Raw genomic sequence first — 26,778 nt, 5'->3', positions numbered from 1 at the left:
GAGAAGGCCCCCTAGTGTAAAAGCTTTGGGGATTAGTCCTTGGGGATAGCTCGGTTTGGAAGTCTCAGTCTCGCCCATTGTGTGCATGGGATGTATCTTGCGCAGCTTAGCTATCCCGACGAGACTCTGGTAGTATATCCTTCTAGTGAGAGTGCGCAGAGGGTGTGACCCGGCATGTACTCCTAGACTACTCTTCGTGTATTGCTAGCGGCAATATGCCATGTGATGTTTTACTGGCGCCACATGCATGATAATATGTAGTTCGTGTCCATGCATGTGCATTCTTATTATTAAATGATGATAAATTACTATTTGTATGACTTGGATGATTGGATAAGCTATTGTTGTTGATTGATCTATGAGGTAACTGTATTGTTTGTGTTTGGCTATCCAGTGTGTGTTCCTACACCGTAAGCCAGAGTGAGATGTTTCTCACTCTTTTCTTTTGTGTTGTTTCCCTTGTTTGATATACAGGAGACCATCAACAGCATGAGGCTGAGGATGTGGACGATGGAGCTGAGGCTTCTATGTGGGATTTTGCTCTGATAGGACATGTGACATCGGGACATAGATAGAATTAGAATATGACATTGTTTATGATTTATTAAAGTATATATTTTGGAAAATTCAATTTTTATTCTTTGTAATTTTATTTGCTATTTGGATTAAGGACATGAATGTGAATTCTCTACTCACATGATTATTGGAATTGTCGTTTTAATTTTAAATATTTTTTTATCCAATAAGATATTTCTTTTTATTATATATATATATATATATATATATATATATATGTTGGGGTAGAGGGTGTCACATTAAGTGGTATCAGAGCCTGGTCGATCCAATCGGCCGTGAGTTATGTACTTATCGTGATTCTGTTGTGTACTCTGATTGTGTCTTATTTGTTGTGTACTTTGATGATGTTTTGCTTTGATGATGATGATGTTCTTCTTGTTAAGTTATTTTGTAATTAGAGGAATGATAGTCATGATAGTGTTAGCTAATACCATTATGACCACTCTTCTTCATTCTTATGATTGCTTATTTGTTTGATACTTCTTGCTTACGGAAGAAGTAGTGGTTGAGTGATATCGCTTGTGTTGCAAGCATGTGTGCAAGTAGTGGTAGACGAGATATTGTGCTAATATTATAGGAACTATTGAGGCCTTAGACTTGGGTAAGACATTGATTGTTTTTAGTGTATTAAGAGTTTACGATTGGTGGAATTTTTTAAAGCTATAGTTGTAGCGATTGAATCTAAGGATGATGTATGTTGAGAATTAGAGTTTTGGTATTCTTAAGGAGTGATTGAAGTGTTGATGATTTCTAGAGTTTGATGGTTGCATCTTGACCTTTTATGGTTTAGGTAGCATGTGAATTTTATTTTCTAAGCCTTTTATACTGAATATGTGAGTTGTTTTGGTTTAGGATTGTAGTGGAAAGCTTGAATATGAAGTTGAGGTGTGAGTTTGGAAGGGTTGAGGTATTTTTGTGGGTTTAGATATATTGATATACTATTGCTGTTTGGTGTAGAGGATATTTTCGCGGCAGTCTTGTTGTTCCAGTATGAGTACCATATTGACAGATTTAGATTTTATGGTCTTCACAAAAGTTGTAGCCTTGGACGTTATCTTTCCAATGGAACTGGAATCAGGTAAAACGGAGGTCTAGAACTCTAGTTATAGCTACTTTGGTGATCAAAGGTCTAGCTGTAAGCGCTGAGTATATCTGCTGCGGTTTTTGAGATTTTTAGCTAATAAGATGATCTTTTTAGAATCTTATGTCTTCATAGGAGTTGTAGCTTATTCTCTTAGCTTTCGTTTGAGATAGGTTTGAGATAGGTTTGAGATCATTTGTATGAGTAGAACTCTCTGTGTGTTATTTTCTTTGATAGTTGTTGAAAGGAGACGTAGGCTATAATAATGTTTTTGGGTTAGTAGGCAATGCAAGGATAAGAATTGATTTTGTTAAGATGTTTTGAGGTGTTTTCATGTGGATTTAGAGGTTGTTTAAGATTGTATGATGCTATGTGGTAAGGGTTGTTCATGTACATGCTTATGGATGGTATATTTGAAGGTTTAAAGTAGGTATTCTAATATGATTTAATATGCATGTATGTTGATATGTGGATAGATGATCTTAGGGATCAATTGGTGAATGCCGTGTGGTTAGTGAGATTGATCTTAGGGTGTGATATGATCATATTGTAGTTGAGGGTGGAGATATATTCAAGACGGTTGTATGTTAAGTTATCTAAGTATGACCATTTTATTTTATCTTATTTTATTTTATTTTATTATTATTTTTTTATTGTATGAGATAAGTTTTATAGTTCCTGTAAATTCCAGTTGAGGTAAACATGGATCTGTCTCAAGTAGAAGTTGTGTTTAAGTGGGGAGATATCTAAGCCAGTTAGTGAAGATAAGAGTTTTATGAGGTTAGCTTATTATTATTGGAGATTTATTGAAGGAATTTCTAAGATAGCATTGCCCTTAACTACATTCACTAGGAGGAGTATTCTCTTTATGTGGGATAGTAAGTATGAGAGTAGTTCCAACTCTTAAGGCAAGATTGACTAGTGTTAATATTATTGGATTTTAGTAAGCCTTTTGTCGTATATAGTAGTACTTATAAGATGAATTTGGATGCATTGTTGATGCAAGAAGGAAAGGTAGTAGCTTATGTTTCTAGGCAATTGAAAATTCATGAGAGGAACTACCTTATCTATGAGTTAGTGGTTATGATATTACATTAAGATTTGGAGACACTACCTATATGATTCTAAGCTTGAGGTATTTAGTGATTGTGAGAGTCTTAAATATCTTTTGACCAAAAGAGATAGTTGGAATTTCTTAAGGACTAGGATTTTAATCTCAGTTGCTATCTAGGTAAAGGCAATGTGGTGACAGATGCATTGAGTAGGATGATCTTTCATCTATCATTTTGATGATTTAAAGGTTAAATTTGATTGAAGAGTTTAGAGATTTAAGCTTGATTTGTGAGCTTACCCTTAGAAGCATTGAATTGAGTATGTCGAAGGTGACTAGTGAATTAATGGATGAGATTAGAGGAGCCTAAGAGTTAGATCCTTTCTTAGTGAACCAAGTGGAGAGGATTGGTAAGGGTATAGATAGCCCTTTTCGAGTGGAAGTTGATGGTGTTTTGTGGTTTCAGGATATAATCTATGTGTCTAATAATCCCGAATTAAGGAAGATGATCTTAGAAAAAGGCAATAAGAGTACTCTTAGTATTCACTTAGGATCTATTAGATGGATTAGGACCTTAGGAGGATGTATGAGAGTGACGTAGCGGAAGCGTGGTGGTCTAAGGTGAACAGAGGAGTAGAGGAAGTTGTGGACTCGTGTGTAGTATTCCAAAAGCCTAAGGTGGAACATTAGAAAGTCTAATGCAGGAGACATATCCATTTTTATTTACTTCAGGTAATTTCGAGGACGAAATTTTTAAAAGGAGGTGAGAATTGTAACACCCCAGTTTTCAATAAAGTTATTATTATTTTTATAATAATAATTATTATTATTATATGGTATTTGGTCATAATTATTTTAATAATTATAGAAGAATATTATTTTGTACGTTTTAAATAATTATTGTTTTGGACAATTATTTTGTACGTATTAAATAAGTATTTTTTATTAGCATATTTAAATAAATATTTATATGTTTTAAGAGAAGGTTGATTTTATATGATATTTTGTTATTAAAATTATATTATTATATTTTGGGTCAGAAATATATTATTATTATAGAGGAAAAATATTTTATAATATACATGTATTTATTTTATTTAATTATTATGAGGAAAAAGAGAAGTGGGTTAGAAGAGAAGGAAAATGGGTTAGGTTGACCCAGCCCAATGGATTAATTTTAAGGAGTCAGGTAGCGTTAACCCTATCTACCTCATTTGTGTTCTGAAGGGTTAGGAAAAAAAAAAGAGAAACAAAGAGCTCTAAGGAAGAGTACTCAGGAACGACCTTAGATCACACCTTTGTCTTCTGCTCATCCAGGTAAGGGGGGAGTGAGAAATCTCGCTCTGGGTGTGGGATTGTATACTGGGTAGTGGGATTGGCCCCCAATCCTGTGTTTGCTGTATTTTTATGTATGCTCATGTATGAGGGTTTTCTCCCAATTGTATCTATTTTTCTTATTATTTTTCTTATATGCAATTAATTGTATGACTTGAGATCTCTATGGGTTCCTATGGGAAACCCTATGAGAAAACGGGCAAAATATGAATGTTTTCTATTTTGCCTTCTGATTACTTTGTTGTGTTCCTTGTTGGATGTGATGCATGAGTATGTGGTTAATTTTGAAAATAAATATGTTTTAATATGATCTAGAGTGCTCTATGGGTTCTTTTGAGAAACCCTATGAGAAATAGGCAAAATATGAAATATTTTCTGTTTTGATTTCTGATTTTTCTGTTATATTCCTTGTTTGATGAGTTGTAAAAATATATATTTAATTTTATAAATAAACGAGTTTTGATATAAATTAAAGTGCTCTGTGGAGGCTTTGTGAATATGATGATGTAAAGTGAAATGTGATTGAGACATGGCATATGAAATGTGATAATGAAATATGATGACGAAATGCGATGATGTGATATGACCATGGGAAATGATAATGTGATATGAGAATGCATAGAGTCTTGATTGACATGCATCATTTGCATAAGTGTTTTAAGGGTACGATATGGAATACACCGCCAGAGAAGGCCCCCTAGTGTAAAAGCTTTGGGGATTAGTCCTTGGGGATAGCGCGGTTTGGAAGTCCCAGTCTCGCCATTGTGTGCATGGGATGTATCTTGCGCAACTTAGCTATCCCGACGAGACTTTGGTAGTATATCCTTCTAGTGAGAGTGCGCAGAGGGTGTGATCCGGCATGTACTCCTAGACTACTCTTCGTGTATTGCTAGCGGCAATATGCCATGTGATGTTTTACTGGCGCCACATACATGATAATATGTAGTTCGTGTCCATGCATGTGCATTCTTATTATTAAATGATGATAAATGTAACACCCCAATTTTCAAAAAGGTTATTATTATTATTATTATTAGATGGTATTTGGTCATAATTATTTTAATAATTATAGAGGAATATTATTTTGTACGTTTTAAATAATTATTATTTTGGACAATTATTTTGTACGTATTAAATAAGTATTTTTATTAGCATTTTTAAATAAATATTTATATGTTTTAAGAGAATGTTGATTTTATATGATATTTTGTTATTGAAATTATATTATTATATTTAGGGTCAGAAATATATTATTATTATAGAGAAACAAATATTTTATAATATACATGTATTTATTTTATTTAATTATTTTGAGGAAAATTAGAAGTGGGTTAGAAGAGAAGGAAAATGGGTTGGGTTGACCCAGTCCAATGGATTAATTTTAAGAAAGGAGTCAGGTGGTGTTAACCCTATCTGCCTCATTTGCGTTCTGAAGGGTTAGGGAAAAAAAGAGGAGAAACAAAGAGCTCTAAGGAAGAGTACTCAGGAACGATCTTAGATCACACCAAGACCATTCATCTTCTGCTCATCCAGTTACGGGGGAGATGGGTTTCTTCATATGTGAATATAGGGGTGTTCGGGTAGTGAGGGCAATCCCTAAGTCCCTCTAGGAACTCTATTTAAAATTCTGAACGATTATCTGTGCAATCGATGTTCTAAATTCTTAATTCATTTGGAAGAACTTATTTCTTGAATTGTCTTTGAATTCCATTGGGGCTTTCTTGCTAATTCTTTATCCTTAAATTTGATGACTTGAATTTTATGTGTTAAGAAGAGTTTAGATTTTTTTTTGTAAAACCAATGGAAACCAATTTTTGAGGCTTGAGATGTGTATGGATTGATTTGGAACGTATGAAGAATATAAATGGAGTTAAACTGAACCAACAGGGTGTAGAAGTAGTGAAAATTGGTAAAAACCTTGTTGAAACTCGTAAAACGCAGGTTTAATTTCACAGAGGGGAGTCTGGGCAGAGATTTGGGCGCTCAGCGCCAGTTTTGGGCGTCGGGCGTCGGGACCCCGACATACATTTGTAATTTTGCGATATCTTTCTGTGTAGTTATCCAAATCGAGTGCCGTTTGTTTTGTTAGAAACTAGACATCTGGGGCTACCATTTAGACACAAGAATCGTGTAAAAATATTAATATTTGATCAAGTTATGTGAGTTGCAATTTGAGACTTCCAATCTGTGTGCGAACCACAACATCAATTTTTGTGAGCCCTGAATGGTAACCTAAACGACTTTATTAGGATTTGTGTTCTTCATGAAAGTTGTAGATATTGATGTTAGGATTCTAATGGAGTTGGGATCACTTAGAAAGGATATGTATATCTCGAGTTATGGTTAAATTATTAACTAAATGTCATAGATATTGTGATGTGTGTGAAGAATTATGTGAAATTTGTGGTCTATGATGTTGATAACTTAATGATAGGTACCTAGCATGTGAGGATGATATTGCATGGATTGTTATTGACATGTGATGATGTTATATAATGGAGATGCATTAATTATGAGTTACGTGGGATGCATGAGTTGCATGAGACTTATGAGTTACATGTGGTGCTTGAGAAGCCAGACGTGGCTATATTGCATTGGACCCTGGGCCCAGAGAGGGGGGACCATGACGGGAGGCATTCCATGCGTGGGCCGTTGGGTGTTTAACTGCGCAGCTCACTGGCCACAGAGGGTTTAACGGTGGGTGGATTGCCTTTGCACGGGCCGCTGGGTATTTAACCGTGCAACATACCAGCCTTGGGAGGGTGTGAGAATGGTATGCCCGCATTGGCAACAACTAAGGGAATTGACGAGGTACGCCCATTGTGCGGAGTGCCAAGTTGAGACTCTTAGGAGAGGAGATGTGTATGAGCTTATAGTGAGCATGTGTATGAAAGCTTGTATGATTTAAAAAAAATGATGTTTGGTAATTATATGAGATGTATTTGTTGTTTATAGTTAATGATGATATTTTGGTGCACGGTGTGGGGTGGGAATTGGGTAGCTCTATGTTCATATATGATGTTATCTATCTCTCACCGTCCTGTTTTTATGTGGTTTTCTTTTAGGTGAAGATGAAGGCACTCATAGTGTTGAGTTCTAAAGGGAAAAGGTTCTGCTCTGATAGGATGTGACATTGGGGCATGAATTTAGGATGCTTTAGTTATGAATTGTTATTTGTCGTTTGAGGAGACTTATTTTTAGGAGTTTTATATTCACCTTATATTTGTAAATTCTGGATCCCTTTCATTTTTCTTTAGAGACCTTGATAATTTTCTTTTAAGAGTAAAACTTTATTATTATTATTATTATTATTATTTCTATTTATTTCAAGACTTGTGAACCTATGAGTTTTTATTAAAATATGTGGACCCTTCTTGATGTTATATTTATTGAATTATTCTTATTGTTGTTACTTATCTATTATGGGGTAGAAGGGTGTCACAATAAATTACTATTTGTATGACTTGGATGATTGGATAAACTATTGTTGTTGATTGATCTATGAGGTAATTGTATTGTTTGTGTTTGGCTATCCAGTGTGCGTTCCTACACCGTAAGCCAGAGTGAGATGTTTCTCACTCCTTTGTTTTGTGTTGTTTCCCTTGTTTGATATACAGAAGACCATCAACAGCATGAGGCTGAGGATGTGGACGATGGAGCTGAGGCTTCTATGTGGGATTTTGCTCTTATAGGACATGTGATATCGGGACATAGATAGAATTAGAATATGACATTGTTTATGATTTATTAAAGTATATATTTTGGAAAATTCAATTTTTATTCTTTGTAATTTTATTTGCTATTTGGATTAAGGACATGAATGTGAATTCTCTACTCACATGATTATTGGAATTGTCGTTTCAATTTTAAATATTTTTTTTTATCCAATAAGATATTTATTTTTATTATTATATATATATATATATATATGTTGGGGTAGAGGGTGTCACAAAGATAACTAAAAGAGGCAGGATTTTAATTAGTTGGACCCTTAGGCAGACAGAGAACTTTTCTATGAGGAGTCATAGGCTTTGAGCAATTTATGCAGGGTTGAAAGAGAGGATTTTTATTAATTTGTTTGATGCTGATTACATATTGCCTGAGAGCCAAGGTTGCTTCCATGTCTCTTGTCCATACAGGAAATATACAATGATATCTAGTTGCTTCCATTTTGCTATGCTAACCATTCACTCATATTTAAAGCTGAATAAATTTTACTATTAGTAATTGTCTATATTAGAACTCTTTCGAGAAGGAATATGAAGGGTGAAATCCCACCTGAGCTTAGCAACATGGGAGCATGAACAAGGATGTAAGTACATTGATCTTCAGATTATAAATGCTTTTAGTTTTTCTTTAATAAGGTTTCTTTTGTAATTCATTCTGTTTTGCTTAGGTGGTTAGATGACAACTTGCTTATTGGACCATTACCTGACATGAGTAAACTTATAGCATATATGATATATTTGCCCAAAGTGGAGGGTGATGACCGTGCACAAGCATGTGCTTTGGCAACTCTGTACTCACATCCAGTTGTAGGTGTTTGACTGCTGTCACTTTTCCTGTACCACTATTCATTTTTCTAATTCAGGACAATTCATAATTAAGAATCATTGCATGAGAGACAGATAAGCATAACATTTTTTAAGTGGTCAGCCGCATCAATACTTGTAAAGTATGAGTATAATGTAAGCATAATATATATAAAGTGGCTCTAAACAAAATGTTCAAGGAAGAAGGATTAAAACTATAAGCTTAATACGTAGTTTGTACTCATTTTCTACCAATCAGGTAAATATACTAGTTTTACTTAATCAGTTTCTATCATCTCCACCTCCTTTCTTGATTTCTCTCTCCATGTGTACATTGTTAACTTGTACTTAAATCACAGTTTTGTCAGTGAGCATATTGAAACTCTAGAAGAAATTGATATTGAATACAAAGAATTGGCTCTAGAATCTGGTATAGAAAAGTGGGGTCGTGTTCCTGCTCTAGGATGCGAACCTACCTTCATTTCTGATTTGGCAGATGCTGTTATTGAGAGTCTCCCTTATGTTGGTGCCATGGCAGCTTCATCAAACCTTGAAGCTCGACAGGTACTTTTTTTAATTCCTATATGAATTTATATTTTCATATTCTAGATGGAAATGGGCATGGTTTTTGAAAAGGGGTAAATGCTACAGGAGGCACCAGTGACGAGAGTAGGTCACGTAGCTTTTAGTTTAAAAAGAGATAAAGGAAGATCAAAAAGAACACTGGAGGATATTATTAAAAAGGGTCTCATGGAATATCCTGATTCCCGAGTATTTGGTTTTTAACTGAACCAAATGGTGTTCTATGATGTATGTAACCGATCTAGTCGAATAAGATAAGATACCTGTTATCATTTTTATTTATTACTATTATATTCTAGTTTTAAATATTTCATTCAGTATTCTTTTGGATTGTGATTGAAACACAGACATTTCCTTTTCAGTCACTTCGAGTAGAATATGGGTTAGGATTTTCATCCACTTATATATCTTACTTTGACCTTATCACTAGTGGATGTGAGATTTTTAACAACCTTTATATAGATTTGTTGATTATCTACTTTGTAATCTAATTGAAAGTTTGGGCTTTTTGGCAGTCTCTGGTTCCACTTGGCAGTGTAGAAGAGTTATTGGCAGCATATGATTCACAACGTAGGGAGTTGCCACCACCAGTTATAGTGTGGGAATGGGGTTGGAGAAAAAGTGCTGAAACATGGAATGGAAGAGTAGCTATGCTGGCTGTGCTTCTTCTTTTGTTTTATGAAGTCACTATAGATAAGGGTGTTCTGCACTAGTTGGGAATATGGCCATCACTTATGTGAATGAATCATCACCATACGCCCTCTATAACAGGATTTTAGTTGAGTTCAATTTTGACCAGTTGCCAGTATATGGCCTTTTTATACTACAATCAAATCATGTTCTTAACTCACAAAGTTTTCAAGTAGTTTTATTACCATAGTCATGCTGATTTTACAATGTATTAATGCATGACTAGATCAGTGTAAAAGACTTGATAATGTATAAATATAAAATCCATTTAGTTTTTCTTGTATATGCATAATGTTAGCATCATATGCTGTTGAAATCCAAGGCATGCAATCAGGAGTTGTGAAATGCAGCTTAGGCACATTATTTGTGGATGGAAAATGGAGAGAACATGTATACAACACAAAATGTTTTTGTATACATTTAAACTTGAAAGCTTCGTTGATTGGTTTGCGTGAGTTGGAAAGCTACTAGGCTGTTGTAGCTGAAGAGCAGTTAAGACAATAGCAAGTTCTATGTGGAGTGTGAACATAAGGATATGCCGGCAATTTTATTAGTGTTGGTCAAAAACTAAAATATTTTTTTTTTCTTTTTTAATTATAGGAAGTATGATTCTTTTTTACCAAATCAGACCATTTTAAGGGTAAACTATAAAATTACTAAGGCCAATAATTTTCAGTAGAAAAGAGGGATTTCGTAAAAGATGCAAAAATTGTTGTTCAATTTGTTTGTACCCGTCCTGGGAATGCCAATCACAGAAGTACGTATTCAGACATGTCAGGCAACATACTTTTATTCGACAGTTTTTCGCTGCTAATTTTGTAATTTCGTTAGCAAAAAACGTTTTGGAAAAACGGATATTGCCTCATTTGGGTCAATGATAAATTGATAACTTATATTACAATTTACAGATATGTATATATTTTTCTAAGGAAAGAGTTACAGTTTCTACTGGACTACTATTGATTCAAATATGATTTACATACACCTGTTTCGATTTCATTGTGAAATTGAAAGTGGCGTGATTTATTGAAAAAACAGAGACTCGTACAAACAAGTAAAAGTGGTGTTTGAAGGTTTTAAAATGGTTAGATTACGAAGAAAATATGTAGTTTCTAGAAATTAGGGGAAGAAAAAAACATTATCAGTTATAAAACTCGCACCTGAAACTTACAAGCCTCACGTCATGACATATGATATCACAGAATATAATTACAAGTAATTTATAAACTGAAGCACATGTGGTTTCCGTTTTTTGCTCCCATCTCCATAATCACCAAGACTAAATGAGAAATCACCACCCCCTCACAACTTGAATAATACCAACTCCAAATTTAGACAAAAATGGAAAAGAAAAGCTACAATAGGTCCTTTCTGTTTGTCAAGAGATCAGTCACTAAAATCAAAGCTTCCACTATGAGAGCTGCTGCCATTACGACTATGCAAGGATAGGCCTCTCATGTGACCGGACAAATTAGAACCATCCTTGTTTTCCTGAAAAAACCTCTCCCTCTCCATGTGCTTTGCAGGTGGTGGTGGAATTGATACATGAGGAACCTCCCCATTCTGCTTCGGTCGTGGCGGTGGCACCATAACAGGTGGAGATCGAGTATCAGCTTCTCGAGATGGTGGCTCTAACGAGAGTGGTCTTATTAGTGCACGATTGAGCCTCTCTCCAAGCAAACCCATGCGATGGATGTCGGCGGTTTCAGTCTCCTCATCTTCAGGCCTTGCACAGGCCTTTCCCTTGCGCAATCTGCAGGCATTAGTCATAGAAAAATGAAATAATATTGAAAATTCAGAGTTATCCTTCATTACAAAAAAAGAAATAAATTGAATTACAAGAACAGGTAGTCACCTTCGAACTAACTGCTCAGGTTCCTCTTCCACCTCAGCTTCTTCGTGATCAAATCGAGGGGCAATTGTAGTAGTTCTACCAGCAAGAAGGTCATCATGTCTTGCAAGAACTTTCTGAAGTTGCTCATTCAATTCAATTGCTTGAGAAACTATGCTTTCATCTCTGCAAAAGACCAATGCAAAACCAGTTTAAGGAAAAAATTAACCATATAATAATAAATAGATGCATTGTCAGGTTGTACATGTGCAAAACTGCAAATACATTAATATTAGGGAAAATTACAGGAGAAGATTTCATTCTGAAAGTAAATCCAGATTAGGAATAATTAATTACTTAACTTGTTGAATATGTTCAAATACTGATTTCTGAGTAACCCTTTGTTAATTGGTTTGTTCAAAATACTTGAAATGTTCTTATCATGAGTGTATCTTTGTGGTTTTCCCATAGCTTTTCTTGGGATCATGGTAGAGCTACTACGATCATACCACGCTGCTAGTGCTTTAAGAGATCAGTGAATCTCAAGTTTCAAATACTTAATAGTTCTTGTTATCCAATACTTGAATTCATCCTCTTTTAGGAAGAGGCAAACACCAAACAAGAAAACTAAATCTAAACAGAAATAAATCCAATCTAAAATAAAAAAAAAAAAAAAACTGAATAAAGGAATGAGTGAGTCTAAATAACAGAAGCGAATCCGAACAGATCCTATCTAATTGTATCAGAATTGGATTCAAGTTAATTAGATTCTATCTAATTATCAGCTGCTGTATCCATTATTTCCGGCCTTGGCCTCCTTCAATGTGTATCATATTGCGGGTCTAACAGATTAACACCAAAACTCTACTGTATATATTATTAAACAATCCAACATAGTTTTCTTTTTTGGGGCTTGCAATTTGAATAAGATGAGTATCAAAGGAAAATTCTTAGAGCTACCAACAGACTACAAGCAAAGGCATTTACATTCATCCTCTAAACCATCTCAGTTCCACAAAGGATAAAGAAGGAAATTGTACAGAAAAATTTAAGTAAAGAGAAATTTGAAGTACCCTTACCTAGAAGGCATCACAAGATGCATAACCCTTTGCTTTTGAAAGGAACATTGTTCTACAAGATTAAGAGTGAATTCATCCCTTGCTCCTTAGAAAGGAAAACCTTTATAAAGCAAAAGTTAGGATGTAAGTATTTACAGATTCTACAACAGACTCGTAGTAGTCACCTAAGGATTTTGAGCATCAACAGCATCAAGGACCTCTTTTAGTACTTCTAATGTGTTGCTAGCCTTTTGAATAATGCTGCAAAATATAAGTAGATGAAAATGAAGATTTGAACAAATATTTTCAGAATGACTATCCAAAAAAAAAAAAAGATTAACAAAAAAGTCACCCCAAAAATAGATTTTGAAACTATCATCTTACCATAATAAATCATTTTGAATAGTGTCATCCAGAAAAGAATTTCTAAAGATCCTGTCAATCACAAGTACACTAAAACTTAAAAGCAAATAGTCACCTAGATTCAGGGACAGTCTGGGAGTCTGCTTGTTGAGCAACCACTTCATGTCTAGGTGCGGCCTGCTCCCTGTTTGGTACATTACTCTCCTACTGGGTTGTGCACTAGGATGATTTGATTGGACCACCTGATAGCTTTGAGAAAACTGCACTCTAGCACTCTGTAAAATGTACAAATCCAATGTTATGACTTAAGCTTTACTAGTGGCATTCAGAGGGCATATAATGACTAATATAATGACATCAAAATTAATAAATAGCCAAAGTAATTCCTTATACTAAAGTTAGTTCTTGTACATTTGGATATGACACTACTTACTTATATGCACTAAGTAAATGACTTCCCAAAATTATGATATGTAGTGTGTTTGGAAAGTCTTGAGAGGAATACATCAATCACTACCAGTGCCATTTGACATTTGGAGCTCTGCAGAATAGTTCAAGTTGTCATTTATCATCGATCTCTACCAATGTAGATGACAAAAATGGAAAATGAATATTAGAAGGTATAACTTTGGCGCTAGTAGTATAATACTTATGAATTTAATCTCATCTCTTCCACCTAAAACATAAATATTACAATTTTAACACTATTATCAAAAAACTTATGGAGTGAAATGACAGCTTTACTACTTAAATACACTTCTACATTAGCAGTGAATAAAACTTACTCGTTTGACCATCATTTTTCATGACCTCTTGAAGTAACCCAAAATAAGATGTGTCATTATTATCAACTTGAAGTCCATGATAATACTGAAACAAAATGTTTTGAAGTGTAACATACAAATGATTCACACAAAAGAAACAAAGAAAAAGTCATCAAAGGTAAAATCTCATTAACAAATTAACAACCTGTTGTGCTTGTGATAAAATAGGAACTTGGGTATCGTGGTGATAAAAAAGAACTCCGACAATGTTAGGTAAGTTTGATAGTCCTTGGCTTGAAGCAGCATACCCATATGTTGGGAATTGTACTTGGGGTACCATATGCTACATTGGGGGTACCATATGATGTACCATAGCCTGCATTGGGGGTACCATATGCTGCATTGGGGTCACCATATGCTGTATTGGGGTTAACATAGGTTGCACTTGCGACATAATAGGGTGACCTCCACTAGAACAAACAACCTGTTTCATTATACAATTTAGATAAAATTATTAATCATTGCTAAGAAATGAACATATCCATTTCTCAACATGCACATTACCATAGTCATGTACTTACAGGAGATTTATGTTTCAATTTTTTTTCTTCCTTTTTCTTATTGCAACAACTACTAGATTTCCCTTTCCCTTTCTATAGACAAACAATATGTTACTTACAACCAAAGATAAAAATAATGAAATTTGAAATAAAAATAAAACTTATTCTACTTTGTCGATATGGCTTTTAAGCTTAGTTGAAATTACATGGTCCTGACCCTTGCTTTCACTTGATGTCATTATTTTTGTATCCTACAAAATCAAAGAAATTCATCTCATTTCTGACACAAATGAAACAAATACTCAATTAAAATAAAATTATAATTATTGTTAACAAGAAACTTACACTATAAGTTGTAATGTTGGATTTAGGACATTTCGGTTGAGATAACTTATCATCATTCATACTCTTAGCATTTGTACCAACACGCATTGGACATGTCTTAACATTGTGCTTTGTGCTAGTACAATTTGAACAATGTCTTGACCTCTTCATACCAATCTTACTCTTCCTTGGAGCACCTTTAGTCTTAATCACATTAGGATCACAAAAGTGCTTTCCTGATGGGTTTGGTGTGTCAACAGAATCCTCTAATTTCTCATACTTATCAAGGAGTTTCAATATGTCATTCATTACCTCATTGTATAATCCTTTCTTTTTTGAAGCTATTTTGCAAAACCTTGTACAAGCACCACAATAAGCCCCAAACCGAGCAAGCTCCATCACATCAGAATCTACTCCCTTGGATGAATCTGATGACACAAAATCAATCTTAGCCTTTTTAGTCCATCGTGTCAAAATGAGACTGTTTGGAATATGGTCCACATGCTCCTCTTTCATGGCACAAAAAAATATGAGAACAAGGAATACCCCGTGACTCAAAACGTCTACATTCACAATAAAATATTGACCTTGAAGTATCATAAACAACTGTCGTTTCAACATTACGATGACAATACTTAGTCAATTTCAAAATCAATTGGTCCCCGTTTACTACTCTCCTAGTAACAATTAACGTACTAACCAATACAATCTGCTCTTTAACTTCCATAAAAACCTTTGCAATGTAGATTTTTGCAGCAGCCTTCTCAATCTCATAAAGAGATGTCGTCCATACAGGATCTGAATAGAGACTTAAAGTCAGCCACCAGTTCATTGTTCCTATATTCTCTTAAAGCTTGTTCAAAGTTATGTATAAATTCAAAAATGATGCATTTTTTCCTAACATATGTCTTCATGATTGAATTAATAGCTTCACATTGAGAAGTAGTACGTATACGGCCAAAAAATATATCACGGAAGTAAGCAGTGGCCCATGATGATCTATTCTCATATGTTTTGGAAACCCATTTGTTCCCCGCAAGTCCATGCTTCTCAACCATGTTCATCCAAAAATCTTCAAATTGCTCCGGAGTGAAATCTGAACACATTGCTTTCTTGAAATCCATCAAGAAAGGAGAACTCTTAACATTTTCACATGCATTTTTATGCAAGTGCCTGACACATAGTCGATGACATGTATCTGGAAAAACATGTTTTATAGCCTCTCTCATTGCCCCATCCCCATCTGTCACAACTGTTTTGGGATGTTTGTTTCCCATTGCTTCTAAAAATGATTTTAAGACCCATTTATATGTGTCAATGGTTTCATCTGACACCAAAGCACAACCAAATATGACGGTTTGTGAGTGATGATTACATCCAGAGAAAATTACCAAAGGATAGTTATAATTGTTTTTCCTATATGTCATGTCAAACGCAAGAACGTCACCGAAACATAAAAAATCAGATTTGTTGCATCCATCTGCCCAAAAAAGTTGCTTCAATCCACCATCACTATTAGTTGCAAATTTTGCATATAACATGGGATCATTGTCGGCCTTCCCACGAAGATAACTTAAGGCAGCAACAACATCTCCATCTCTAATCTCACCACGCATTTGACTATCAAAATAGTTATATAAATCTTTCTTGGTAAAACCAACACTAGCATATCCACCCTTTTGAGCCACCATGTACCCCATTATATGACAAGTTTTGGTTCCATATGAGTGCAAGCTATCAACTTGAGCTTTATCTGCATCCGTCAATCCACCGTAAGCTGGGAACAAGTGCACATATCTTGAAGGTGTTAATTCATAGTTATGGGCCACTTCAAAACATGTCACTATCCATATTTATTTCTTTAAGTTGTAGTGTACACGAAGCCTAGCTTGGCATTCAACTCGTGTAATACGTCTATGATTTCTTTTCCTTTCTACCATTTTGAAGTGCTTCTTGTTTCTCAAACCTTGTCTATTACATACAAATTGCCACATTATCACTTTTCCATTGACATTACGTTTCACTTCATCTTTTCTTACCACAAAACCACGACATTTTTCATATTTCTCATAAAAGTGATATGCTTCCTCTTCACTTCCAAACTCTAACCCACATATGTCATCAGTCGTCAAGTCTGTAATTTTTTTAAATTCACCATCTCTTATGTTCATATTTGAATTCACATTTTGATCATACTGTATATTATGATACATACTATCACTTTCATCAGATTCTTTAGAAGAAACAAAATGCTTAACATCTCCATCATCACTTAAATTAACTGCTGACAAATCATCGAAGTTGTCCATCAAATGTAAAGTTTACCCTCTGTTGTTTGGGAACTATTAGAAGCTATCACCTATCAAAAACTCATAACTATTAGGTATTTAATGCATATAATATAATCAAATAGCAAAACAGAAACAAAAAAAATAGATCAATATGGATAAGTTAATTTCACGTAATATACTAGGCAAAAACATAGACACACTCATAACCATAAAAAGTATACAATAACATTGATTTGGATTAGAAATTAAAAGTACATTACCCTTTTCATAACCTAGCACATGTTTATTCTTTTACCGTCAGCAATCCTATTCCTTCAATCATGGCCAAATAGACACTACTAGAAAAATTAAAATTAGAGAGGGAACAAATCCGTCACTAATCTTCATAAAATCCGTCACAAATAAATTAGTGACGGAATTTGTGACGGAATTGATTCCGTCACAAAATTTGGCGTCACAAAATATTTAGTGACGGATTATTTTCTCCGTCACAATTAGTGACAGAATTAAGGCATCACAAACAGTATAATTTTCGTCACTAATTTCTAACAATAAATGTTTAGAAATTAATAAAAATTCGTCGCAATTTGTGAGGGATTAAATCCCTCGCAATTTGTGAGGGATTAAACCCCTCGCAATTTGAGAAGGATTGAGAGGTATGTGAGTCCCTCACAAATTGTGATGAACGAATCCGTCACAATTTGCGACGAAGAAAATCCGTCACAAACTGTGATGCCTATTATTGAGTAGAATCCGTCACAATTTGCGACGCCATAATTTCGTCACAATTTGCGACGGATAAAATCCGTCACTAACTGGGTTGAATCCCTCACAAACTGGGCGTCTTTAATGAGGAAACTATTGTTTTAAGAGTCTAGTAATTGATTACCTATACATGTAATTGATTACCAGACAATGAAAATCATATGTTCGAAATTTACTTATTAAAAGGTTCTCTGGTAATCGATTACCCATTTCTTGTAATCGATTACCAGTGTCACATATAGCATATATTGGTGCAATTCAGTTTTCACATGCAGTCATATTTTGTGGTTATTGGTTCTTGGTTTTCTCAATTTGTGGTTATTAGGATCAGTTGCTGCAATGCTATTGGATCAAATCAGATTTTAACACTCTATTAAGACTACTGTTGTTGTTGTGGCTACTACAAACTTAATATGCTAATACAACATATATATGTATGATAGAGTAAAAATGTAATAAAGCAAACTAGTGAAGCAGAGGTATAAGGGTCCTCTCTCAACTTTAGAAAATGCCTTAGCTTATAATTGAAGGAAAATGACATTTAGGATTATTTATAGTTGAACAAACCAGAAGGAGACATGTAATAACATGAATAGAGTACAAGCAACTATGAAAGATCAATGTTGACCATGCAAGACCAATTTGTAAAGTAGGGAGCTCAATGTTGACCTTTCCTGTAGTCCAATAGTGTAAAAATTCGTCTGTGACAAACTTTCCCTATCTAAACCCTATAATTTCAAAATAATTAAAATGATCTATTTGCACAAGCATAGAAGATAGAACTAGTCCATCCAAGACTAAATTACCTCTAGCCACACTGAGGTTGTTTCACTTCCTGTAAACAGGTATTGACCAATAAAAATAGTATCACCCTTCTTCACAACCTGCAAAATTATAGATTACTGTTTAGCAAACACTATACAGTACAGACAATCAAAGTACAATATGAGATAAATGAGAATTAGTTTCAGAACTCAATCTGCACATCACACAGTCAAGAGATAAATCTGTTACAGGTCTTCATATTTGAAGTAAATCATTCATATTAATCCTTCCTAGAATTGAAGTCCATACAAAGGATTGATTTCTTAAAAGACTTGTCCAAAAGGTAAAATTCATTGCTGAGATGAAGTAAGAAAAATGAAAATAGGACTTGCATGAAAATGAGTCCAAGTAGTCAAGAGAATAAATCCTTGTCTGGATTAAGGGATAGATGGATTGAATCCAGCAATGCCAAAAGGAATTACAGAGCTGGGGAACTTGAATTAAGCTCTGGTTTCTTTCTTTCAGTTCTATAATAGCTCAAGCTCTCTTCAATTCAACAAAACTCATTTTATTCAATATTTTGTTTTCTGGTTTCCGTCCTCACCTTACCATACTATTACTAATTTTACCTACTACTGAGTTCAAAGATGTCTTCCCTCATCATATTATTATTAATTTTATCATAGATGCATATTTAGTAGTAAATAATATCAGAATTCAGAATTATTCCAAGATCTGGAGACTAGAAATCATCATAGATTCCATAGAGAACTCCTTATTTGAAAGCAGTAATAGGTTCTTCCTTGGGTAGTCCGCAAAGGAAAAAACTAGTATGCAATTCCATAGGTCCAATTCATTTTGTTCTCTAATAAGAATTGAAATTTCACCTCAATAATCCACGTTGACATGTAATGGAAACCTTTATCATGCAAATTACCAAGGTAAAAGTCCAATTCTTATTAGACAACAGCACCAAAAGTACCTATGGAACTACATCTAAGTTGTGTCCTTCCACAAAACCCATATATCCATTAACCTTTATAATTAAAACACATTTTATAGCAGCCAAATATCACAGATATTTTGGTCCATTACTCCATTAGCATCATTCCTTTCTATGCAAAAAGACATTAATCGCTGTGAAATGAAAAAAGAAGATTCCATTTCTGTCTTAGGCCATAGGTTCTAATGAATACATGACGGAAGAGCATGGGCTAAAGGCCCAACCACTAGAGCTATGGCCAGGAGGTTACTTGAAGATTTGACTGCTTCAGAGCTTAGTGGGCCCGATGGGCTTGGTGGGCCTAGGGTGCTTCTCACTTGGGCTTAATTGAATATACACCATGTTTAATTATACTTTCTTAGTTTAGGAATCTATTTTCATGTGGTCTTGTATTTTGACCATAGATTAGGGTTTAGGCTAGTTGGGCCTAGTTTTGGGCTTCATGGGCCTTTGGGCTTTTGGTACCCAATATTGGGCTCATTATTTTCCTTGTAATATTTCCTATTGATTGTATTCATTAGACCATTGTATTTTGGTCATTAGTTTAGGGTTTAAGGAGGTTTAATAGTTCATTTGAATTAGGACAAATTAGGTCAAATTTAGGATGAATTTAAGTTGCATTTAGGTCACACTTTTGGCACCACCTTGGTAGCACAAGTGTGACACCGAAATGCAACCCTAAATTCACTCTAAATTCAACCTAATCTATCATTTAGCACTACATGACCGGTCATGAGCATGTGACACAAGGTTTGAATTCAAATTTGAATTTGAATTCAAACCTTGGCGCCAACATGTGACCAATCATGTGGCGCCAAGTGTGCTCCTCCAATTCGGATGCTATATGTTTCCCTCCTCTCATATTTTGTACTCACTTTTGATCTTATAGAAATTTGTGAGCCTTTGGCCGAGTTTCCTCTCTCAAAAGTCCCCTAGAGTTCATCTTCAAAACCTTAGGATTCCACCTTAGAATCCTCCTCTTTGAAGTGTGCTCTCCATTGATGCTTGAGCTTGGATGCTTCCTTCCTAGTTTAGGTTGAGTTCATCTTGAGTTCGTAGCTTGCAAGGTGTTCATAAGTGAAGAATCAAGTCTCCTTTGAAGAAGATCCGGCCTAAGCAAATTGAGGAGAAGAATCACTTTCACTTCTTCTAGATTTGCTATCATTTTTGGTATCAAGAGCAAGGTCTTCAAGGAGATAAGTTCTTGAGTTTTTGGTCCGATTATTTTTGTGTTCTTTGTGTTCTAAGTGTCTTGTTTGAGTTTCTTTTCGGATCTACATGCTTTTTATCATATTTTTTTCCATAGATCCATTGGTTGATTGTTCTTGAATTTCTTCCTCAATCAACTTGTTTAGGACCTATTAGCTTGTGCTTGTTTTTGATTTTAATTTTGAGTCTCTCCATTCCTAATATGTGTCCGTGATTGGACTGCATACATTGCATTTAGATTTTGGTTTTTAATCCATGTTTTGTCTTAGTATGTTTGTGTAGTCTTTATATGTCTTAAAATTCCTTGAATAGCATGTTGACCTAAATTTTCTTTGTGTCTAGTTCATCAATTTGTTGCTCTCGGATTGCTTATTGTTCTTGCCTCCTATATGTGCTTTTTCTTTTACCTTATTGTGTTCATAACTTGCTATTAGTTCTAGTAAGTTTCTTTAGAGTTAGGTTTCCATTGTGTCTTAAGTTTTCAAATCACATTTCCATTGAAAAATCTTATAAAAAATTTTGTGACTCAAAATTTCAAGTGCTTAATCTTACTTCTAGTGCACTATCTTTTGGATTCAAATTTTAAAAAGTAAATAGGCTGAAAACAGAGACAAAAACAGAGCCTAAATCAAAAGAAAAGTACAAAGATTCAAAGAAGAAAAGTGTACAAAAGAATCCAAGACAAAACCTAAAAACTAGTGCACTAGTTTCCTTGTTTTCACTTGAATTTTTGTCTAACTTGTAGTCACGGTTTCTATAGCTTGGAATCTTAGAAAAATTTGAAACAAAAGGCAAATATACTCTCTGGACTCTTAACTTGAATATAGAAAAAGAAAGAATTAAAAAAAAAATTAGAGAAAGCATTTTAAAGTGAAAAAGCCGAGAGGTGTACATTGGTGAAAAATCACTTGATTCCTTGTTATTGTTTTGACTACTACTTGTGCTATACTTATCCAATTGCTTTCAATTTTGTTTTGTTTTGTTCATCTACTCTAGTACCTATCTAGGAACATTCCTAACTGAGTGCTAGCTTTATTTGGAGTCTTATTTTCCAGTTTTACTTGTTGAACCTCTTTGAGTCTTGTCATATATACATATTACTCTTAACTTTTGGTATAAGCTTTCCAAATTGTGCTTTATTGCTTGTCTAGTTTTCTTTCAATAATTTCCCTGTGCTGGAAGTGGCCTCAAATCCTTGCTCAAGGATCAAGCATTGCTCAACAAAGAGTAGGAAAAGTTTGGACACTAAGACCTAAAAATTTGACCTAATTTAGTGACCAAAACTTCTCCTAAACTTCCTTCACTTGAGTGACCATTCCTTTCACCTTGTGAGGCAGCCACCATTAACCTCTTTGTTCTGTTTCTTTTGCAGGTCCAGTAGCATCATATTGAAGGATTAGTGGCGGATTAAACACTTGATTAAGTGTTGGAAAATTTGCACAACAATCCGTCACTAAATTGGTCACCAAAACCGCCATTTATTGCTTTCTAGGCTAGTTTAAATTTTGCAATCTCTCTTGTATTTTAAAATCAATTTGTAAAGCTTGGAGGGAGTATTAAGAAGCTGGTCAGGTATATCTAACTCCTTGTTAGCATCCTCACGTGTAGTGCTAGTGGAAGTGGCTTGGAAATTTCATATGTTTCAAGCTTCCACTTAGGATATCCGACTAGTTGCTTACATTGTTTCCTTTAAGTTCTTTGTCTTTTAATTGCTTTATTTTGCTGCCTTGAAACGTCTAGACTTGTGTAGATTTACTTGCTCACGTTTAGTTTAGTCTCAAAAACAAACAAATTGTGAAAAAGCATTCAAAATTTTTGAAAAGTTTTGGGGAATTGGAAGTACCACAAAGGAGTTTAGTGATTTCCACTTGAAAAGGCTTGGTTATTAAGTGGCTCTTTGTAGCTCACCTCCCTTGATAGTGCAACTTGTACACTTAGACTTCCAAGTGCTATTTTCATTCCTAGAAAATACCAAAAACATTTTATAACTTTTTGCATAGCATATACAAAAAAAAAAAAAAAAAATTCTTTTGTTTAATCATGAGAAAATATTTCTCAAGTGGTAGTGAATTAAGCTCTCCAAAAGGTTTTTCACATTCTACTCAAAGGCTTAAATCACTAACACCTTGGACAAAGCAAGAAGCTTTACAAAAAGAAAAAGAAAAACTTGAAAAAAAAGCACAAATTGCAATTTTAGAGGAAGAAATTCACATTATTAAACAAAAGAGAGAAAAACTTTTAGCAAAAGAAAAATTGAGAAAAACAAGAGAAAAAGAAAGAAAAAAGGCATTGCTCTTAGGGAAGAGTAAGGAGGAAAATAATTCCTCTAAAGGACTTGTGAGTGAAGAGAGTTGTTCTACCACTAAAAATCATTTACAAAATACTCTCTTCATAAATAAAGACCTTAACTCTTACCCTAATCATACCACTAGTCATGAAGTAGAGATTCAAGAACAAATCATTCTAAAGAAAAATGAATCTCAACTTCAAGATGTAGTGAAGAAGGAGTGGACTACATTTAGTTCCACTTCTTGTGCTACTTCCTTGGAGGTGCCCAAGGAAGATAGCCTTCCTCTCTTTAGGAATCCTTCTACCATAGTTGTTCTAATAAAGCACCCAAATTTTGGAATATATTGTTTGATAGATACATCTTGTCATATTTCATATTCTATTTTTGATCTTATGGGAAGTTCATCTTTATTTGAACTTAATTTGCACCCTTCCCTACAAAACAAAAATAGTTTATATGAGTTTTCAAGATTTTCCAAGACATTTTATCTACCAAACAATATGATTCAAAATTGTTTAGGACGTTTTCTAGTATTCTTTTCTTTATATTTTAGGAAAAGCCTAGGCTACCATTTAGGATATTTTAGGCAAGATATTGTAGTGTTTAAAAATCATTCTTTTCATTGTCTTAGTCATAGTGTTATTACATTCTTAGGTTTTACTTCTAGGTTATGCTTAGGAGAGGAGCCTATTTCTACTTTTAGGGAGTCTAATTTTGATAGTTTATTTTTTCTTAGGCTAGATATAAGGACTCCTCTTAGGATCCATAATCCATTTTCTCGTCATAAACATGTCACCTCTTATACATGGTTTGTTGTGTATGTAGGTGATGTTTCTTATTCCATGCATCCTCGTGATTTGAGGACAAATCCTTTTCAAGAGGGAGGGGATGATGGAATCATGCCAAGGAAGGCAAGAGGTGACATATTGAAGGAGCCAAGAGGAGTTGGCTAGACATGAAGGTTTGGGCCAGTCAGGGCCCAATGGGCCTGATGGGCCTGGGAAGGCCCAAGTTGAACTTTTCATGGGCCATATTTTGTTATAGCTATTTTCATATGTTTTGTATACATCATGTTAGTATAGGTATCATATATTTTGGTCTTGTATTTTGGACCACATAGAGTAGCATTTTAGGTTTTAGGCTTCATGGGCCTTTGGGCTTTTGGTACCCAATATTGGGCTCATTTTCATTCTTGTAATTTTTCCTTTCCATTGTATTTGTTTGACCATTGTATTTAGGTCATTAGATTAGGAATATACAAGAATTACTTAAATAGGTAAAATAGGTTAAACTAGGTTTAATTTGGAAGTCATTTAAGTTACATTTGAGTCACATGTTTAGCACCATGGGTGGCTGAACATGTGCCACTCAAATTAACCCTAAATAACTCTCAAATCAAACCTAAATGCATCTAGGCACCAAAATTTTCGGACTAGCACATGGGAGCCAAAATTTGAATTCAAATTTCAAGTTTGAATTCAAATTTTGGGCGCCACATGTAGCCTTGGATTTAGGCGCCCAAAGTTGCACACTTGGAACCCTACTTAAGTGATTCTTCCACTCTTTGTATTCACTTTTGAGAATAATGAAATTTGAGAGCTTATTCAGCCAAATTTCGTTCAAGAGTCACCATGAGAGAAAGCTTCACCTTAGGAACCCTTCTAGGATTTCCTCCTCTTTGAAGTGAGCTTTCCCTTGCACCTTAAGCTTGGATGCTTCCATCCAAGGCTTAAGCCTTCTTCCTATCCGAGAATCTCCTCCATATAGTGTTCATCTTTGTGGTTTCCATCTCCTTGAAGAAGATCCGTGCATAAGGAGAGCTAAGGAGAAGAACATTCATCACTCCTCCTTACCATCTCCATCAATACATCATCACACATACTACATTGCATATAATATCAGCACTAGCAAAGCCATTAATATAAAGAAAAAACTGAAAGCTTTCGCAACGAAGTGAAGGGAACCAGGCATATCAAAATGATAAAACGAAACCTATAAACGAAAAAAGGGCTAAAACAACACATATTTATATGGGTCCTTAGTGATTATGTTTAATAAAGCGAGCACAAGTCCATCATCAAATTCATTCAGAGTAATTATCATTCAGTCAATACATGATCTAAGTCATTGCTACTAATTTAACATTTGTCAAATAGGCAAAATAAATGAGAACCGAGACTCACATCAGGCACAACAATTTGATTAGTATCTGAGTTCTCAATGAGTGGCGCATTGGAAAGGCTTCTGTTCCCAGTGCTGGAAATGAATTGTGGTTGTCCAGAACCAGAACTGAAGTTATAAACCGCATTAGTGAAACAGAAGAAATATGAAAGATTTAAGATTTAGAAAGAAAGAATGGAAAAGAGAGTTTGCACATGCATACGAATGAGGTGGAGAAATGAACGCTGGCCAGCACCATATCAGAAATAAATTATAGTAAACAGCAAGGATGAAGACCTAAGTACTTACCCTTCAGAAATTGCAGTCTTTCCAACACCAGGCTCACCAATTAGCTTATGATTGTTCTTCGTCCTCCTAGAAAGAATTTGGATGCACCTGCGTATTTCATCATCTCTTCCTATGACTGGGTCAAGTTTTCCAGCTTTTGCCATTGCGGTCAAGTCTTTCCCATATTTTTCCAAGGCTTCATACTTCCCTTCAGGATCTATATAGAAGCTCTAGTACTTGCACACTCCACTGACAAGCAGTACGAAGCTAATAGAATAAAGAAGCTAACCTTCTTTAGAAAACTGAAGCTTCCTTCCCTTTGATGATTTTGTTGCATTGTCATCTTTCCCTTTTAGAGATACTACCAAGAAAAAACAGAAGAAAAAAAATGAACAATCAAATGCTTAAATCAAAACTGGTTTAGAATATTGCCACCCACCACAAAACACACATGTTATGTTATCAAAGGAAAGGACAAGGATAATATACCAAAGACAAAGACATTTCAACAAAAGGGGTGGGGGCACAAACACCTTTCAATAAAAAAAAAAAAAATCAGGTGCAACATCTCATATCTGAAAACAGAGAAAAACCCAGCATCAACAACAACCCCATAGGTCAAAGGACTCAAAACCCAACCCTGTATTTGTGCATGCTTACCCAACAGACTAGACTCACAGAAAATTCATGCCCAACAAGAGAAAATCAAATACCGAAAAGCAAACAAGGGGAAAAAATTGAAACTTTACATGCAGGGCAAGACAGAAAATGAATACATACCCCCTTTGTTTAACAACGAAGCGCCCTTTCCCCCTTTGTCTGACATCGCAAAAACCCACTTCACCCTACAAAATTTAAAGCACAGAACAATGCAGTTAGCGGGAATTTGAGGACGACGAGATTTTGAAGGCGAAGGCGAGAAAGAAATTTTCACTTTCAGAGTTTGAAGAGTGGTGCGGTGTTGAGTTTGCTTAGTAGCGAAGCTCACTTTCAGAGTTTGAATAATGGCGCTGGTTTGGCCCTAAACACCTTGCTCTTGAGAAGATTCTCGAACCTCGGGAGCAGCCTGGCAAGCTTGGGCGCGTCCAGATCCGGAGCCGCGGCGATGCAGAGCTCTAACGCAGCCTGTAGAGACCCTTTGTTATAGATTTCTAACACCTCTCACAAAGAAAACAGTAGATCAATAAGAAATGAGAGAGAACCAGGCTCAGGCTGAGGCTGAGGCTGAGGGCGCCGAAATCACAGAATCCTCGACCTCCA

General features: G+C 34.9%; 3 protein-coding genes across 3 annotated transcripts; 1 reads left to right on the top strand and 2 right to left on the bottom strand.

Moving 5' to 3' along the window:
• The first annotated feature begins 7,975 nt into the window (after positions 1-7,975).
• Positions 7,976-10,132, top strand: LOC145951658 (ferrochelatase-2, chloroplastic-like). Its single transcript, XM_083063307.1, has 4 exons — positions 7,976-8,355; positions 8,440-8,834; positions 8,935-9,139; positions 9,673-10,132. Exons 3-4 carry the CDS (start codon positions 9,107-9,109, stop codon positions 9,868-9,870), a joined length of 231 nt encoding a protein of 76 aa, XP_082919433.1. The 5' UTR covers positions 7,976-8,355; positions 8,440-8,834; positions 8,935-9,106; the 3' UTR covers positions 9,871-10,132.
• An 805-nt stretch (positions 10,133-10,937) lies between these two features.
• LOC114915647 (TOM1-like protein 5) lies at positions 10,938-13,808 on the bottom strand. The gene is made up of 5 exons (XM_083063305.1): positions 13,533-13,808; positions 13,215-13,374; positions 12,758-12,997; positions 11,703-11,864; positions 10,938-11,600 (listed from the first exon to the last, which is right to left on the bottom strand). Exons 3-5 carry the CDS (start codon positions 12,778-12,780, stop codon positions 11,234-11,236), a joined length of 552 nt encoding a protein of 183 aa, XP_082919431.1. The 5' UTR covers positions 12,781-12,997; positions 13,215-13,374; positions 13,533-13,808; the 3' UTR covers positions 10,938-11,233.
• A 4,645-nt stretch (positions 13,809-18,453) lies between these two features.
• Positions 18,454-25,942, bottom strand: LOC145951657 (uncharacterized). Its single transcript, XM_083063306.1, has 3 exons — positions 25,540-25,942; positions 25,254-25,359; positions 18,454-18,687 (listed from the first exon to the last, which is right to left on the bottom strand). Exons 1-3 carry the CDS (start codon positions 25,680-25,682, stop codon positions 18,601-18,603), a joined length of 336 nt encoding a protein of 111 aa, XP_082919432.1. The 5' UTR covers positions 25,683-25,942; the 3' UTR covers positions 18,454-18,600.
• Positions 25,943-26,778: the final 836 nt, after the last annotated feature.

This window comes from Cajanus cajan, chromosome 9, assembly GCF_000230855.2.
Source record: "Cajanus cajan strain Asha chromosome 9, NIPB_CcT2T_4, whole genome shotgun sequence".
NCBI classification, from domain to species: Eukaryota; Viridiplantae; Streptophyta; class Magnoliopsida; order Fabales; family Fabaceae; genus Cajanus; species Cajanus cajan.
This window is presented reverse-complemented; position numbering and strand designations above follow the sequence as displayed.